At 43.9% G+C, this 18,970-nt stretch overlaps 1 protein-coding gene across 2 annotated transcripts; it reads left to right on the top strand.

The window, feature by feature from the left end:
• The first annotated feature begins 1,201 nt into the window (after positions 1-1,201).
• On the top strand, positions 1,202-14,414 carry BCL2L14 (BCL2 like 14). 2 transcript variants are annotated; one of them, XM_061358375.1, is made up of 7 exons: positions 3,265-3,301; positions 4,627-4,687; positions 7,000-7,434; positions 10,008-10,139; positions 11,026-11,093; positions 12,098-12,370; positions 13,131-14,414. In XM_061358375.1, the coding sequence occupies exons 3-7, from the start codon at positions 7,008-7,010 to the stop codon at positions 13,170-13,172; spliced, it is 942 nt and encodes a 313-aa protein (XP_061214359.1). In that variant the 5' UTR covers positions 3,265-3,301; positions 4,627-4,687; positions 7,000-7,007; the 3' UTR covers positions 13,173-14,414. The 2 variants fall into 2 exon arrangements, with proteins under 2 accessions (XP_061214352.1, XP_061214359.1); XM_061358368.1 differs by lacking the exons at positions 3,265-3,301; positions 4,627-4,687 and adding an exon at positions 1,202-1,460.
• The last annotated feature ends 4,556 nt before the right edge of the window (positions 14,415-18,970 follow it).

The following is an 18,970-nucleotide window of genomic DNA, read 5'->3' as shown; positions in this document are numbered from 1 at the left end:
AATGCAATAATTTGGAACAGAATAGAAAAAATGGAGCACAGTTGACATTAGCTTGTTTTTTCTCAGTCCTCTCACTTTCTGACAGGTGCTATAAAATATAATATCACAGTTTTAAAAGGGTGGTTGTTTAGGTCTTTTTCCATGCTTCCAGCAGGCTACCCTACCCTTTTCTGGGCCTCCAATGCCACTTCCTTCCCCCCTGCCCCCTGTCTATATTGGAGAAAGCATATTCTGCATTGGGGTACAGCATACATTTGAAAAGAAAATGAAGTTTTTGCAGTCCAGGGAGTGACAGATCGTTAATAATCCACAATACACAGGCTTTCCATCTGCTATTATTGCTCTCAGGTCAGTTTGCCCTAGGAAAGCAGGAAGGAAATAGAAAGCTTCAGTGAACACAAACAAAAAAGCCTCTATAAGCCTGCAACGTATACATGAACTCCAAGCTGCTATCCCCTGGAAATGCTAAAGTTGGCTCTGCTTATATTTCTGGTTTTACTAGTAAATTCCTCACTTCACAGGAAAGGCACCAGACAGACCTTTTCCATACAACAGCCTCAGACGAAGGCACAGACCCAAGTGTTGGGGGGGGGGGGGGGATCTCCTCCCAGTCAGAAACCCCTCTGTACCTCCAAAAACTATTTCTCTGATGCAGATACATGCAAGCATTCTGCCTCTTCAGCTGTTTCATGTGCATCAGTCCACTCCTAGCTTGCAATTTTGTGTGCAAGCTTATTTTGAACATGGAAGATCTCTGGCACTGTGAAAATCCCTCTTAAAATGAATGCGTGCTTAGGGTTAGTTATACAGGTAACGAAATCATAAGGTTGGGCTATGAGTTACAAAAGCAATTCCAAGACACTGCTGCAAGTATTCTACCAATCTCATCTAATTAATGCTTAACATGATTGGGAAAAAAAGATGTAATGATGTATGATAAAAATGCAGACTAGTTTATGGTTGCTGATTGAAGAAGAGGTGTAACTGTTTTCAAAACACTTAAAAAACCCCCCTCATGTATCAAAACAATGATTTGATTCAACCTGTACCATGGAATAAAAAGAAAAAGAGACAGACGAATTTGACATTTGGCAAGAAGCCCTAAAGAGCTATAGACTTTTATCCCCTTGCTAGTGTGCTGCTGAGAAGTCACGTGCAGGAGGGGCCGGCCCTCCCCTTTCTGCTTTTTATAAGACATGTTTGAACGTTGTTCTCATAAGGAAGTACACGGGGCACTTTTTTATTGGAAGTGCAGTGCCCTTCTTAGTGTAAGCTTAGGAACACATGTTTTGATGAAAGACCGAAAATATTAAATAAAAGAAGGGAACGTGAGTTTTCTGAAGGGAAGTGCTGTGCTTGCAAGGCTGGCTCTAGCAAGACAAAGTCTAGCCTCTGGAAGAGGAGGAGAAAGAATTGAGATCATCAGGCACAAAGGGTTGCTGGTGCAATAGACCTGTAAGGTAATAAACCCCCTTTCTTCTTTGAACTTGGTTTCTCTTGTATAATGTTTGGTTGTCTATAACGCAGTACAAGACTCAGAATCTTCATTTTATATGGATTAAATGGCTATATCTATCACTTTTAGAGCTGCCATACAAGCTCTGCTGCTGTTTGCTGGATGGTTTTGAAAGAAGAGTTTGACATATCTAGCCAAGGAGAGCAAAGGCTTTTTCTGCTAACCAGACTGCAGTTAGTTGTGGAAGGTTGAATTTAAAATGTGGTACCACCCCAATGTATTCATGTAGACTTAAATCCTCACCTCCTTGTTCTTACATTGTGTTGGCCCAGTTCTAGCTAGGTCACCTCTTGCTGGTAAGATGCCTTCATTTGCAACTGAAGGAAACTCTAATCCAAGCAAGTAAATGGTGGAGATGATTCAGCAGGTAATATACACCCCTGAACTCATCAGCAAGCAGATGTGTTGTTCCCTTTTTGCTCCCAGATCTTTGCTGCACTGTGACTGCCAATGTAGTCTACTGGAGGTCATAACTACATGCCTCACCATTCCTGCTGGTGCTGAAAGCCAAGTAGCTCGTCACTTGTCTTCTAGAGGCTGAGTCTTTGGCAGCCTTTCAGCTTTGAATACAGGAAATACTTCTGGACAGACGCAGCCTAGCAACTTCTGAAATACATGTATAAGTGTAGACCTTCTCGTATAGCATGTGTTGTATCTGTTGCACAACAGGGCTCACGAAAAATCTGTTGCCACCAGGAATGTTTTCCTTGGCCTCATAGTGCAGCTCTGCCTTCACTAATTATGTTGTCTCCTGCTTTGTTAAGATTAAATAAGGAGCACATAATCTTTCAGTTTGCAAGTTGCTGTTGTCCATCCTAGAAGCAACTGTGGCACCATGTGGAAAGGTCCTTTCTGGTGAGCTTGTGTGTAAAACCAGCTTTCCACAGCATCTGTACAGTTTTAAACTGTTCAGCCTGTCTCGCACAGACAATACCACTTTGAGATGGTTTTTGTGACAACAATTGACTCACTATGTACGGGATATTTCTTCAGCACAGTGTGTTGCCTACATACTAACAAACTCTGGAGACTTGTGGTTGTTCTGCTTTTCTCCCCAAGGACTACCAGTAAGTTAGGGTCATGAAACCCAGAGGGAAGTATCTAGCTTGAAGAGCTGTGAGAGGAATTGGCCTTTGCTTCACTTTGCATAGGAATCTCCACTTACATATACCCCAATCTACTCCTCTGTATGTGAGAGCAGAGCTGAAGGGAAAGACCCACACCTGGGATGAGTCAGTAAGGTAAACAGTGGTGCTTTTATTAGTGCCTTTCTCCAGAGTGCCTCAAAAATAGAGAGTTTTCTTTAGAACTTGTGTCCTAGGTAAGAAACCACATTTCTGTCTCTGCTGGTTGAGAGGGAAGTACCAGACCTGACCTGAATAGCTTGGACTAACAAATCAAGGACTATTAGTTAGGATGAGAAGAAATGGCCTCAAGTTTCGCCAAGGGACGTTTAGATTGGATATTAGCAAACATTTCTTCACCTAAAGGGTTATCAAGCACTGGAACAGGCTGCCTAGAGAAGTGGCTGAGCCACCATCCCTGCCAGTAATTAAAAGACATATAGATGTGGTGCTTAGGGACATGGCTTTGTGGGAGACTTGGCAGCACTGGGTTAATGATTGAACTCAATGATCTTGAAGATCTATTCCAACTTAAATCATTCTATGATTTTATGATGATTCTATGATCATTTCCCAGGCACCTCTTTCACTTCTCTTTTCTGCCTCTTCTATTCAGCCTGACATTCCCTCTGCTTGGACAAGGTCCCTGAGCCTTTTGAAAGTAAATAGCCATGAGGCAGGACATGTGGAAGAAATAGTAGTAGAGCTTGTCTGTGCTCTGTGGTCACTTGAGGAGGAAGGACGGAAGGCATGCCAGCAGGGTTAGAAGGAGAGGATGGGCTGAGTGCAGCACCCAAGCTTGGGCTCAGACAGAGTCTGTGGTGAGCATGATCCAAGAGGACTTGTAGGGCTAGCCACAATGGTGGCTTGCATCTATACATTAATAAATAACACCAATACAACAACTGTCAAGAAATGGCACAGCCAGGTTACCACTTGGTCCGGTTTTGCCAAACACAGGCCTATAGCTGGACACCATCCAAATCAACAGTTATTTCACCTGTACTTGAACCTCCAGGCTATGCCTCACAGTAACAAAGATTAAACAGTCATGCTCCTAGTTTAGCTCTTTTTTATGGTTTTCTTTCTGTATCCTGCCCACTCAGCCTCATATAAATACACTCCTAAAGTTTTAGTTGGCTATCATTACAATTGGCCCAGGGTGCTGTTACAGTGGAGGGGTGTTTTTGTGGACTTAATTTAGTCAGTATTGGCTCTCAGAGTCTCCACAAGAAGGCAGGTTTTGTTGGTCATGCTGCTCACAGAAGTCCATCTATGTTTTTTGCCAGATTTCTCTGCTCTGGCAGATAATTCTTGAAGTGAATGGAGGGCTGCAGCTAAATGTACCACCATGAACAGTGGCAGTTCAGTTTCCATTTTCTGGGAAATGGTATATGAATGTGACATTTGACAATGGGAGGAAAAGGTCTGGAGGAGAGTAAAGAGGAAGGGTGTAACATTGGTCCCTCAGAGCCTGCAAGCTCCAGAAGATAAATAATTTAGACCAGTGTTTCTAAGTAGACAGAAAGAGATCGTGCTGTTATTCTCTATAATCTGATCCTCCAAGTTTCTTTTAATCATCCTAGAAATAGTATGCAGATTTGGGTTTTAGCAGGACTTCCAAGTACTGTCAAACTGAATCAATGCTTGCATTGAAAATCCTTCATTATAGAGACTCATTCCCGAGAGTTTGTGCAGAGCAAGAGCTGCTTCTGCAAAAGTCCCAACTCATCTCTGGCCCATACCAGACAGGATAATGGAAAAATCATATGGTTATAGTATGAAGAAGTAAGTCTAAAGAGAGTCATAAGTCACCAACTAAGATTTCAAACTTTAAAATGAGCTGAAAAACAAGTTAGCTACTGGAAGTTTCCTTTATAAATGCTCACCAGCATGTGGTGATACCTCCTTTTCTTGCTGTCTGTAAGTAATGGTATAAATGAGCTATAAACTGTGACCCTTTGTTCTCTTTTTATGCTCCTCCAGCCTTGTTGTATACACAGGGGTGAGATTCCTTACCGAGACTTCAGTGCTCGAGAAAGTCTGGGTAAGGAAGCTCCTGTTCCACATTTTTACCAACATAATTTGTTTCATTTCTCAGAGGTTCCCCACCAGAGCGAGGTGCAGGCTTTGCTGTACAGCTGCATCTGAAGTGCAAGTGCTTATTTGATGTTACATACTAGCAAGCTCTAATAATACCCTACCTCCTGCTATCGGTCTGCACTTAGCCTCGTTTAGGAGACCAACCTTTGAACCCTTATTTGATTTCTATCTGTACAGCCACCTTGGGTAGGACTGTTTGCAACACGTAAGTAATAGCCCAGTGTACAGGTTGTGAGTTTTTAACGCTACTACTGTAAGACCGCTCACTGGAATAAATGTTTATATTATTTCATATAATTGCTTTATATTTTTTATATATAGTTATGGTAGATATAGCTTATCTATCATATATTGCTATATGTTCTTAAATTAGTGAAAAATTAGTATACAAGAACATTACCCAAATTATTTCAGATCCATAAAGGGGACCCATGGTGGGGAAGACTATGCTGTTTTAAGTAGCATTGGTGTCTGATGCGAAGGGCAAGCTTAGATCTTTTCAATGAGGAACTTGAGTTTGAATAAAGTATTAAATAATGAAAAAGAATGGCACAGCCTTTAAAATTTTCCCTGTATTTCTGGACAAACTTCAAACTGAAATAAATGCCTGGTCTGGTTTCCAGGGCTAAGGGAAGTGCCTGTTCCAGGGCTCATTGACTAGCTGAAGGGATTTGCTGTAGCCTTGCTTTCTGTGGAGACACTGAGAAATGCAGTTCATCTTTAAATGCCCTTTAAGCTGCTCTGGTTTACACTGGAAGATGGCCTCAAACAATCATGAGGCAAGGAAAAGGTCTTATCTTTGCTCTCCTGCATCCTGAGGGTAACATGCACATCAGCACTCCCTTCCTAGGCACAGCAAGGAAGAAGAAGCACCCCGGTGCCTGTCTTGCATCATTTTGGTTCTCCTTTGTTTTTTTTGGGTTTTTTTTTTTTTGCATTTTAAGCTCCCACTTCTTTTTCTTGGTTTGTTTCTTGTAACAGACTCTTGCTCACTTTTTCCTGCTGGGCTTTCAGTTTCCCTTGCAGGTTCATTAGAGCTGCCTGCATGAACGCTGTGAGAAGACACAAAGCTCCCGCTGACCCTTTGAATATCTCAAGGCAGCAACTAGCAAGAGAAGGGAAACTTGTACCTGCACCTTCAGCCTTCAAATTGCTCTGCCATGTCCAGCAAACAGGGATGCACCTTTTGAGCAAGAGGTCTCAGTGCAGTACTGGGCCCTTCACAGGACATGGCTTCTGCTGAAGCCCAAGAAGCTGTTTGAAGACAACATAGCTGCTTGGATGTCACTGGGACAAATTCTCATCCAAGTATAGTGACCTATTTTGCCACAAGACATTAAGTATAGGTATCTAAGCAGTAAATTGCAGCACACTCCCAGCAGAAAACTGAGCAAGGTGATACCCAGGCTTGAACTGGGAAGAAAATTTCAGAGAGGCTGTCGCCATGTGTTTGAGACAGGCTATTGGAGGCTTGGGATGGTGGTGTGTCAATAGCTTAACTTGAGCACTGTGGCTTGATGGGCTGCAATGTGTAGGGAAATGGAAAGATGACAAAATGCATGTACGTGCTGTGGGATTGTGTGTTTGTTTGGATAAGAACAAGTCACCTTAGATAAGTGCCACCGCACCCTCCACTGCACACAATCACACATGCAAAACTGTTGGCTCAGGTGCCCTAAAAGAAAAGGACAGTTGAGAACATTATAATAGGCAAATAGCATAATTTCCCCTAGTATTTGGGCTAGTTGTTGTTTGCTTTCCTACATGGAGCACTCAGGGCTCAAATTTGTCAAAGCTTCCTCTGAAAGCACAATTCTCATGTATTTAGATGCTTGCTCATATGAGTCATGCTATAGGCCTTTCCTTTGCAGTGCTTTGATGAATCTTTTTCCATCACAATAATCAGTTAGCATTGTTACAGGTTTTCCTCTTTTCATGTACTGCACCCCAACCACTAAATACTCCTAGAATTTCCTCATCTTCCCTGTTTAAGCAACCAAATACAGTCAGATACGTAATGTAGCAGATCTCTTGCTCCCGTTCTTTGATGGCCTTGATTACTACCTGAGGTATTTCTCAGTAATCAAATTCTTTTTCTAGAGAAGACTGCTTCTCTGCCTCCTGGGTACTGCAATATTCTTCACACCACTGAGGTTTATAAGGTGGAAGGTTCTGTAGAAATGTCAAGTACTGGCTGGATTCATGAAAAACAGGCTGTTCCCTAAGCCATTTAAAATTAAGAATATGTTCCTGCAGGAACCAAGATGTCTTCAGCAAATGTTGTCAGTACGGAAGAAATACTGCTGGAAGATGATGAGCGAGACAGCATAGAATACAAGATCCTACTGGCCTATGCCCAACGGCGGCTGTCTGTCAGTAAATATGGGAAACTTCTGGAAAATGAGAATAACGTGCAGAAGACATCATCCTTAATCAGGAGACAAGGAAAGACTGACCATCTAAGAGATATAGACGGATCAAGCCTGATAGCTTTTTCTCAGGGTCCTGTAATACAACTACAAGGTAAAACTCAACAGAAAACCAAGTATTTGCCAGGACATCATCTACGTTTTCCCTGCAGCAGTGCAGAGCCCCCAGCGGTGTCACTGCAGGGAGGCCACACGGCACGTTTCTCCCATTTTGAGATTCAATCCAAGATCCTTCCACAAGGGGATTCCCAGCATCAGACAAGTATGTCTTAGCTTTTCCTTGTGCTGTTTGTCTTTAAATCTCTCTCTCAATAGTTTAAAAGGCTGATGGCCTGTGGAAATACACATTTTTGTCACCTCTTATGCTAACTCTATCGATTTCCAGCTAGGAAGGCAGATTGCCAGATCTTCAGTTGTGCTTGCAAACACAAGATTCATGCTCGTGAATGGCTTTTCTGTTTTCCATTGTATAGTGGTAACTATCATATAAATTGCACAGGCTGGGACTCCTCCCCACCCCGCCCCAAGCATCAGCTTTTTCTTTCCATACCTGCTAAGAAAGAAAAAACACTGCTCAGAGTGAAGGCCTCCACGCTAAAATCAAGGAAGAAAAGTTGTTTGAAAGGCTGTTTAAGGAGCTTTATCATGTAGTAAATGTTCCGTACTGGAGACAGAAGTTCTAGATTCTGCTTGAAACTCTGGTGCCAAGCAGTTGGCAATGACTAGCCTCAAGCACAGAGCAGCCCATGTCTCCGGGCCTCCTCTTATAACCTCACCATGTATCTTAAATGGAAAAAGTCTTCCAAAGTTGTCTAAGTCTCCTTTAGACTTTGCTGTTACATTCTCTGACCCTGTCCTGCCGTGTGTTGGAAGACATGGTAGGAGACTGTAATCCATCCGGTATCCAGGGATCCCATCCATGTAAACATCTTGTGCCCCAGCCCGCAAACCAGCCCCACATCAGGTACTGCACTACAGGCAATCGGATTTTACCTTTTCTGCTCTGGATAATAATTTATACCTTAACTTGTCATACAAGGCTGAGAGAGGAGGATGAGGTATCCCCATGAAGTTGCCATATACAGTATGTGATAGGTTGCCATATTGTTTTTATATACATAAGATTTAATTTGTCTCATCTTAGTACTATTGGTGTCACAGTGATTGCTCTCTCCTTTCAGTGCATTTAAATCTAGTTCTAAAAATCATCACTGACTTCTCTAGCCTCATGCCCCATCCCTGACCAGTTTAACTGTCCTGGGCCAGCTTCTGCCTACCAAACCTGTAACTCTCCCTGATACCAAATCCAGCCCTGTGTCTCAAGAAAAGGTCCCTTCCTCAGACCAGTGCCTTTTTCTAGGGTGAAATAACTATAGCCTTACGTTGTTTGGTTTGGACATATGTCTACATCCAGATATCTGGTTCTATGTCCCTTTTATTTCACATTGCCAAGGAAAGCACTTTTGAGTTTGGGTGCAATCACTTGATGGCTCTGCAGCACCTCACCGTGTTCCCTGAGCATGAGTGGTAGCACGGCCTTGAGGTAAAACCTCCCCATGCTGGGTGTTAACCTCCCTGGGGATCCTGCTTGGCTTCAAATCTGGACTTTACCAGCCCTTCAGCAGGGTTTTTTTTTAATTATTTAATAATTATTTAATAATTATTAATTTAATACTTATTTAATAATTATTTAATCAGCAGAATTATTATTTATCGCTTATATTGCTAGCAATTGCACTTGAAGCTTGGCCAGGCCACACTGGAGCAAATGGGGGTGTTTTGGGGACTAGCTGTCTAAACTGAAGGCCTGTTCAATTTAAAAGCAATTGCCTGATCTTAGGTTTCCAAAGTCATGAGCAGCCTGATCCCCTTCCTAGAAGTCCAGCAGTTCCCAGACAAGCTCTGCAGGCAGACACGGGGGTGGAAAAGTCTTGGGTTGATTCACCAGCCTTGAAATGTAGTTTTTATTGGCTGCATTAACCTGTGCTGTCCCCTCAATAAACCCTGCTCATTAATCCTACGTGTGTTATGGGTCAGGCCACCGCTGAACTTTGCCTCTATGGCTTTTCTGGTTGTGCAGGAGCTGCCATTTGGCAGTGGTGGTGGAGAGATTGAGCTCTGCATCCCTGTGAGGTGAATTGTGAGGAGGAGCACCTTTTAGGTGAAACAAACTTTGCAACAGCTCCTCCTGCTCTCTTTGCTGTAGCAGGATCCCTGCGGGAGTGCTCTCACAGGGTGATGCTTTCAGCTGGTGAGGGTCCTGAACAGGATCACTACACAGGGTGGATAAAGCCAGTCTGGTTGCTGACTTCTCCCAGTATTCATGTCTACTTAATACAACAAGGGCACAAAAAGCTTTTGTGCTAGAGGTGCCTCTGAAGTGAAGTCAGTTTCTCTTTTTCTCAGGGTTAGCCTGTGAGAACAAGGGAAGAGCTTTGAAATATGGGTCTTTTCTGAAACTGGACCTATAGATGAGCTAATCATGGCCAATACAACTGAAGCTTAAGATTCACAGTCCTGTGGAGCAGGACTCTCACATTTCTTAATACATAGTGTGCTTCTGGCTTGCAAGGAGGTATGCTAGTGAGCAACACACACTTGCTTCTGTATGGCCTCTGTATAGCTAGCTGCTGCTCAGATACTAGAGAGGGGTTGTACTGCACCTCTTGAAATTATTGCCAGCTTATCTCAAGCAAAAGCAAAGCCCCAGGAAATTTGTCTCTTGGTATCCTCTGGGTCCTTCCAACTCAGAAGGCACATAAACAAGTAAATCATTGAATTAGTTCTTGGAAACATGAATTGCATTCTCTGTTTTCCAACCTCTTTCCCAATCAGGTGAAACAGCAGATGTAAACCACATTGCAGACAAACTTGCTAAGCTTGTTACTTCCAGATCCCAGGAACCTCCTTCAGATGTGTCATCCAAGATAAGTGATCTTACTGATGGAAGTGAGAGCGAGGAACGTGGTAAGAGTGAAGAGTTTTGAGCTCACACATAGTACCTCAGGTTGGGACTGCACACTGGGGCATTTTTCTAGCCATGGTGAAGCGCTGGGGACTTCTGTGGCAAGATGCTGTGAAGAAGGAAGTTTGCTCTGTGGCCCACATTTCTGCTCTTGCCATTAAAGGGAGCATTCTTAAAAATGAGAAAAAGAGGAGGAAGGCAGTGATCTAAGATGACAGAGAAGTGATAGGATCGGCAGGGCTGGGGACAGAGTAATACCCCAGGGCTCTAAGGCCAAAGACCAGTCATTGGAGCAATAACATCTTGGTCAATCCCTCTTTGGTGACAGGACAGCCCTGATCTAAAATCTCTGTTAAAAGTCTGCACTGCTTGTCTTCCATGATGGCTGCAGAGATTTAATTTTAATGCAAGCTTCCTAGGGATTTCTGGTTACAAGAAGGATCCTGCCATACTTGCATTTTCTTTAACCTGGCAAACCCAGAGTTTGTCCTAATGAGTTGCAGAAGGTGTAATTGGAATAGCAAAGGGGTTTTTTTTCCCTTAATTTTAAGTCAATTTTCATGGGTTTCTGCTAGCTACTCTTTTGTTCTGCCTTATTATCAGACATACCTCAAAGCCCAAAGGGCTGCCAGTGGGGTATTAAAGCCCCTGCTCTTTCCCAGATTCTTAACTGGAACAAAACATCAGGCAGATGGAGAAATAACATTGCTTACTCCACACAGACTACAATAATGAGCTTTAGCTTAAAGCCTGGATACACAACTCTCTGGATTTGCCACAGAGTAGGAGCTGTTTTCATGATTAAGTGACACAAAGGCTTTTGCCATAGTTTGCTATCTGGATCCTGCTAGAAAGCTATGATATTTATGTTACTCTTTTCTTTAACAGATGAAGAACAGATAATACAAACAATAGTTTCACTGTTAAAACAATCAGGGGACCAACTAGAAGAAAAGGTAACTCCTCCTGTTTTCAGGAGCTACACAGGCTGGAGTGTGAGATTACTTCTCTTGGGAGTGAATGTTTTGTAACCTAGTGCTTTCTGTCTGTATGTTGAACTTCTCTTTCCACATTTGGGGCTTTCTGAAACCTTCACCATTCATCCTGAAATGTTTCTGAAGACTAGAGGATTAGTACTGATTTCTGCTGGGGTGTGGGGGGAAGGCAACAGAAATGTCATGCATTTCAAAAAGGAGTCACTTGCCTTATTCCTGTTGAGTTTCACGGGATGCTGAGCACTTCACTTGACTGACTCCAAGAAACTCTTCTGCTTGCATTATATTTGGCATACAAGTTGTTCCCTGTGGAGGGAGAGAAACTCTACAGCTTTGAAAGTTGCTGTATGGAAATAAATTTTAGGAGTGCATTTTGAAAGCCCTCCCAAGAGCTATAGAAGAGACCCCGCATGAGTCCATTAGTGGGAGTGGATGTTTTCTTTATTAAAAATGCGGGCACTTCCTTTTACTCCCTTCTTTAGCTGCCCCTTCTGCTCTGTAAAGGTATATGCCAACATAGAAGATGTGCTCAGCTCCTGCAGAAGAGGGACTCCCAGATACAGTAAGAAGCATCACAAAGACTATGATGGAGCAAAAGGAGCTCAGTATGGCAGCTGTTGCCAGCACTTCTCATAGCTTGCCTTTATTGTCACCTTTCCACTGCTCCTGTATTCCCATGTCTTGTCACCTACAGGTCTCAGCATTAGTGTCACAATTGTTTAGCTTTCTCTCTCTCTACTTCTCTCATTCGAATGCAAATAAACCCTGAAGATTTTTTTCAAGGAATAAATATAGAGCCACTTCCAGAGACTCAAGAAACAGCTTTGCAATGAGGTGCGCATTCACCACCACGATTAGACTCTACTGCATGTGGTACCTAGAGATGCTCTTCTTTCCCAGTGAGATAGAGAAAGCAATTCAAACAAAAGTGGTTCAATTTAACTCATGCTTATTCTAATTTTCAGGTCAAAAAGGACAGTGGCTTATATCAGCATTTTAAAAACATGTTGTCCTACACTTTCTTCGAGAGGATCACCAATTTGTTCCTGGAGGATATCTCAGCAGATTCAACAAGAGAGCCAGAAGGCCAAGTACAGTGCAAAAAAGTTGCCTATACAATGGAAGTTGCCGCAAGACTTACTGCTGTAGACAACCATCCTATGAACCTGGTCTTGGGCTTTGGTGCAAAGTACCTCAGAGAACACTTCAGGCCATGGATTCAGGACAAGGGTGGTTGGGTATGTGCTTTTCCTCCTTTGACACGTGCATAGCCTAGGGCACTTCGAAGCAGCACACTTTCACAAAACATGGGCCAGATGTAAACCAAACCAAACTGCATGTTTTTTAACACAGTGTGTATTCCAGCTGTGGAATTACTTGCTACAAGACATCTTATATGCTGCAAGTTTTCTATTTACATAGGTCCAAAAATCAATAGGAGACATTCATGATGGGTTGTTAAGTATAAAACACCATTCCTGGCACACAGTCCTTCAACCACAAATGACTGAAGGCTGGGAGAAACACCAGGAAACTTAATGCTCGCCCTTAATACTATACTGTCCCTACAAGTGTGCTGCTGGCAGGTTCCTGGGACAGCACAGCAGTTCAGCAGTTCATACAGCCTGCCCTCATGGTGTGGCAGACTTCCACTTCCCCTGTACACAAAAGCATCTGTTTATCTTCATATCCCTCTTTCAAAGTCAGTTGTGCAAGGCACTCTCTCTTCTGCCAGCAGTTGTGCTGAGCTGCTGTCCTCCATGGATTTTCACCTGGATTTGCTGGGGAGGCACTTGTATCAAGATCCTAGTCCTTCTGAGCTGCATGAAACTGATGGAAACATTCTCAGCAGCTCCATAGCCTGTGTCCACTGTAACAGGTGGCATGTGAAGTCAGGAAATCCTACCGGCAAACCTACTGGCTGACCTGAGCAGAATTGAAATAAGGATGAAGGTCCTAATTTCTTTTATAACTGCAAGTTTTCTTTGTATATTACAGGAGAAAGCTTTGACTTCACTGGATCAGGAAGAAGTAGAGTAATCATGACTGCATTCATTCTTCAGGGAGCAGGAGCCTTCAATTAAGGAACACGTAGGATCCTACCACAATCCAATGCCAGAATGATTAGTGGTTATGTATTTTTACATTTTTCATGCAAGGCTGGAATGTTGCATGGCTGATGGGTACAAGAGTTGCTATTGATGTGGAAGTGTTCTTCCTATGGATATGAATTCACCTTCAACTCCCCTGGAGTACTGAGACTCATAAGTAGTGATTTTAGATACCTTTCCAAGTAGAGATTCTTGCTACTCTCCTATGGGTGGATGTTAAAGTGTAAACTGGAGAAAAATATCAAAGTATGCAATCAAGAACCTCTGGACTGTGATCAAACATCAACCAAGTGGGACAAGTGCTGCCAGGTTTGAGTGGTTCATAGTGGTACCATATGTTATCAGTTCTACGGTGTTGATGCCATTTTATACTTCTGAAAGCAACTGAGTAAGGTTAATGAGGGCTTTTTATTCTAGTGCCCTCTGCAATCTCCCAAGAGACTTGATTACCTGCTACAGGTGCTTTTAATTTGAACTGTTCTGCTTTAAACCCCTTCAAAGTATAGCACAATAGATACTGGCTTTTACAGCATTATTTTGCACATTAATGTGCAAGACACAAACATTGGGAGAGCTTTGTAGTCCAAGAAATTTAAAGCTTATCCTACTGTGTCAGTTTTCCTCCTTGTTCAAAAGGAGCTTGGTGCTATGTGTAATCTCAGGGATTTCTCCATAAACTGACCTGGTCCTTCAGCCACTGAAAACAAGTGATCTGGTTGGAGTTCACGAATCTGTATGTGTGGCAGTGGAAGGGATAACAGCGCATCACTGAGAGGAGAGGCAGATGCCAGAGAAACTGTTCATGATTTTGAGCCTTGGTTTGTGGCCTACTGAGTTGACGACTTGGATTTCTGTCCCTGGCAAATTCCCAGTAGAAACAGAGGGAACTCTGGACATCTGCTGAAGTTGTAAAGCCTTGGTGTCGCTTCTGTGATTTTTCAGTATCAAGAGGTAATATTTCCTCAACTGTCTCTCAGTAAGATACCCTTCCATTATGGGTGCTCATTCTGCATGTACAAGTACATTAACTGTAAAGACTGCATGAAGAAGTTATTAACAAATCATGAATTTCAATGAAAGTGGTAAAAAGCATTTCAACCAGATGTGTAAAATATGCACTGCTATCAAAGATCAGGTATTTTTCTAATAAACCTTAAACTTTCAACTCCTGCATAGCAAACTCTGCCTCTGTTTGGACACGTATGTGTGAAACAAAAGACGGAGAAGGTGGAAGTGAGTTACCTTTGCTTCCCTTCTTCAAAGGAGTTGGGAAACACTTGATATATCTCTAGACTGTAGATCTAAGATTTTAAGAACATCCACTCTTTCTGATCATATTAGATGTCCCCAGAGGGGGATGATTTGTGGGGGAGAGGCAAGAACTTACTCAAAAGTTCAAAATGTTGTTGTCCTTCCGTCTTTTGCCTATGAAAAAGAGATTGTGAGGTGGTGAACCCTCCCACATGCTGGGGGCTGCTGCTTTATTACAAATTTGGGTTCAAAAGCAGGCCTGTTAGCTAAATCTTAGCTCTGAAGAACTGTATCTGGTTCCATTCCAATTACACTAAGACTGCATTCAGTCTGTTCACATACACCAGTGGCCACGAGTTGGGCACTAGCTTATGGAAGTCACTTCAGCAACTTTTACTGCTTGAATAGCAGACTGCTATTTAGAGAGGTGTAAGCTCTGTGCTGCGAGTGTGGTTTTCCAGCTGAAGGCTTAGCAGCCCCAAACCCCACACTCATCCCTAGTCTCCATTTTGGTACCTCAAGGGACAGTTTCATGCCAAGAGCAGAGCCAACAGTGAAACAGATCGTCTCAAATGGGAATGCAAAAATTGGCCATCTAAGTAAAGATATTCAGCTGGTTTTTATTTTTCCCTGGGTTGTTTAAGAAGCATTTTTTTTCAGTAGCAGTGAGGGCCAGCATAGGAAAGCAGCCAAGTGAGCTGTTTCTTATTTAGCCACTCTTACATTTGTCATCTGCATCAGTTAGATTTTAAGAGCAATCTACTCCTTTTATGGCAGGGATCTGGGGTAACCTCCTAGCTGGAACGATGGTTTTGGTTTATTCTAAGAGCAGTCAGCAAGGCTGAGCACCGAGCTGTTGCCACTGCTGCTGCCTGGCATGAATTAACAAAGCTCTACTGCTGGCTCAACCAGTCTTCATCTTGCTGTCTTTTTTAATCTGTGATGACTAAACCAGCAGCAGGCAAATGCATGAGTTCTGGGTGTGTATGGAGGAGGAAGGGATGTTGTGAGGGAGGGGGCCTGGCCACGCTTTCATTTCATGTTAATCGCTTGCAAGACATCTTTTCGTTTAACTCTAGGACCCTCTGGTGCCGATTTGGGGGTGATACTGTGAAAGACAGAGAGGTTTACTGTTAAAACAAGAAGTGTCACTTGGGATTTTTCTTATCGTGTATCTACACAGGTCAGCATCACACTATTTGTTATATCAGCAAGTTTAATTTAAAATGAGCTGCCTTCACTGCGTGCTAAGTTTTCAGCACCAGAGTTTACCCTGTGCAGGAGATTCTGGGGTTTATTTTTAAAGGATGCCAGAAGTGTCCTGCAGCTGCCTTCTGCACTATGTTAAAGGGAGCCAGCCCACTGGAGCTGCCTGTGTGAGCACCTGGGAGCTGCCATCCCAGCCTAACACCCCCCTCTGAGAGCCAGAGCTCCAAGCAGTGAGTGGGCCTTGCCCTGGCTGCTGTTTCCTGGAGCACCCAAGGCATCAGATCAGAAAATCCCACTATCCCATGCATACCAGCTGTACAAAGGACCTCTGCCCCAGCTCATTGCAGCAGTGCCCCTTGCTCCAGTGGAGGAGGGGAATCAGGAGGCAGAAACAGTAGAAAAAGTCTGGAGCCTTCACCCAAACCCAAACATTTTACTTGTCTGTTACTTACTTTTGCTTCAGCTTTCAGGAAATGCTGCCAAATCCAGTATTTCTCTAAAACAGAAAGCATATGGAGGTACCCTTGGGTCTTCTCACAGCATCACATGGTCTCCCTCTTTTTAAGCTGCTTCTCCTTTCTCTCCTCACAGGTGAGTAACTACTACTGCTGATAGACACATTTGAGTAGGCAGAAAAGCAGCAGATGGACACAAAGAGAACCACAGGGCAGCACCAAGGGGAACAGCTCAATAGACACCATTGTCTGAAAAGTGGATTTAATGCCTATGACTTGTGCGCTGTAAAGGCTCACAGTCTGGAACAAGCTCAAGGTTAAAAGTTCACAGCTGGGGTGTTGTAGTGTGAGTGGAGGGTGAGAACCAAGCAGAAGACATTAAAGCTGGTTCCCTTGCCTGTTATCTGCAGCTGTGATGCTCCTGCTAGGGATGGTGTAAACCCCAGCAGTGAGATAGGAACCATGGCTCTGTTGCATGATACCTACACCACAGCAGGTTGTGGGGTGGGGTTAGGTGATGTTCTGGGATCCAAGCTGCTGCGATCCACCCTGCTTAACCCATAGAGAGTCTTCCTCTCATGTCCCATGACTGGCTCCTCCACTTATCTGCTGCAGCCAAAGCAGAAAGACGCAGAGATGATGCATTTTCCTGCCTGGGGTGATAGAAATGATGGGTTACAAGAAGATTTCTCACTGGAGTCAGCATCTTTGGTGACTGATATGATCTCTGTGCTGACTTTCACAGTCATCTACCCCTCATCTTTCTACTCCAGGGTCACTTTTGTCAGATGCCAAACAGAGCTCTTACATCTTTACTAAGGGGATGCTCAGCTGTTTCCCAGCCAATGCTGTCATACTAAAAGGGAAACCTGCTGAGCTCCTTTCTGGATGCTGGAGGGAGATGGGACTTAAGTTTTTAGAGGTTAAGCACTCAAAGTGTAACTTTCTGTCTGCCACTGCAGTGGTTCTGCTTTAAATATTCATTACACGCAGTACTGCAATGGAAAATTTGGGTTATGCTTATGTTATCTTCCCTAGAGATCTGAATCTGGATTTTCTTGTGTGCTGTTCTAACCTCTGCCAACACAGATAACACTAGCACTTGGATAATGTCACCCGTATTATCCTCTCTGCTCCCCTTCCTCCCAGCCTGAAATGATATAGCCAGGGAAGAAGCATCTGCCAGATGGGTCCTGTTTGCTGACAGCTGCACCAAGAAACACATCACTGCTCAGACTGAGAAAAGCAGGCAAGTATGGAACTACTTCTGTTAAGCAGGGCCTGAAAGAAGTCTTTGGTGAAGCCAGCAAGGCCTAAATATTCAGTGTAGGTGCCTGTAGTGACATTAAAATCTTTTAGAGGGTGAAGGCTCTAGGACCAGCCAGGGGCAGGTGTATGAACCGAACCAGCATGCAGAAAAGCCACACACACACTGTATTTAAAGTAGCTGTGTGTGCCTGGCTTCAGCTGGCTTTGGGTTTTTTATTCATACATCAAACCTTTTGTCTTTGTGTCTTGGGAAAGGTGCCTTCCTCTGAGCACCTGGGTTACAAAGGTTTCCTGTAGGGTGGGGGATACAGGAATTGCTTCAGGCATTATCATCATGATAAGCATCAGAGGAAAGGTGAGGGTGACCTTGGGACTGACCTTCTCTGGCAAAGCTGTGGAGGGCTGCTAATAGCAGCCGAGTCCTGGGGTTTGCCTTGCCAACCTCAACATCACAAACCCTGAGTGAGCACCTCAGCCTCTCCGGAAAGACCCTGAAGGAGGAACACACACACATCACACACAGAGGTGGTGTGCTGGGGGTTTCAGACTGTTGTGAAGGCTGGGCAGCATATTTGCCTTCTGTATTTTATGGTTTCAGGTGAATGCAGAGCACTTGGCTACTTTCCCTGCAGCAGCAGAAGAGAGAAGGCTTTTAACAGAAAGCTGAGCTCTTGGATCCCACCCTCTCCAGGAGCTGGAGACAAAGCAAAACGCTGCTCTGTAGAAGTAGTGACAAAAGCACAAATGTGCTGTACAGACAGACAGTTGCCATGTGGTTTTCCCCAAGCCAGCGCTCACACAAGAAGGCCCAGTGCTTTCCCCAGGAGTGGGGAGCATTCACACACCCACCCCTACATAGCCTGTCCCACTCTTTTACCTATTGTGCAGAGTGCCCCTTCAGTCACTCACTGCCTCCTGGTTTGCATCCACCCTTACAAAGGCATCCACTTTGGGGTACTCAGGTGGGTGGGACATAATTTGTTCCACTTAATTCAGACTTAAACAGGGGAAGTTCATGTTAGACATAAGGAGGAAGTTCTTTCTGTGAAGGTGGTGAGGCACTGGAATGGGTTTGCCCAAGGGAGTTGTGAATACTCCATCCCTGGCAGTGCTCAAGGCCAGGTTGGACAGAGCCTTGGGCAATCTGGTCTAGTGTGAGGTGTCCCTGCCCACGGCAGGAGGGTTGGAACTGGGTGAGCTTTAAGGTCCTTTCCAACCCAAAACATTCTGTGACGCCATTTCACTGTGGCCAGTCTGGGGTAGCTACTGCTGTACCCTCCCAGCTCACAGAGAAGCCTTTGTAAGCTGCTGACCAAGCCTTGTGCAGGTTCAAGTGATGGGGATGTAAGCACCCACAGTGGAGTCCTAGCTTTAGCTGTGAGAGCACATAAGTTAAAAAACCTGAAACCTTTGGAGCACGTGGCTCCAAGCCTGAAATCCAGACTGAGTGTCTAATAGACCTATAACAGCTATTAGGCCCCGGGTCCATTTCCAGAAATCCTCCTGGATATGGATTTCTGTCCATGTGGAGGGCAGAGCTCAC

Source organism: Neopsephotus bourkii, unplaced genomic scaffold (assembly GCF_033783945.1).
Source record: "Neopsephotus bourkii isolate Nb327-2 ecotype Australia unplaced genomic scaffold, CSIRO-AGI_Nbou_v1 NB_107, whole genome shotgun sequence".
Lineage (NCBI taxonomy): Eukaryota > Metazoa > Chordata > Aves > Psittaciformes > Psittacidae > Neopsephotus > Neopsephotus bourkii.
The sequence above is the reverse complement of the archived record's forward strand: the minus strand, read 5'-3'. Positions and strand labels throughout refer to the sequence as shown.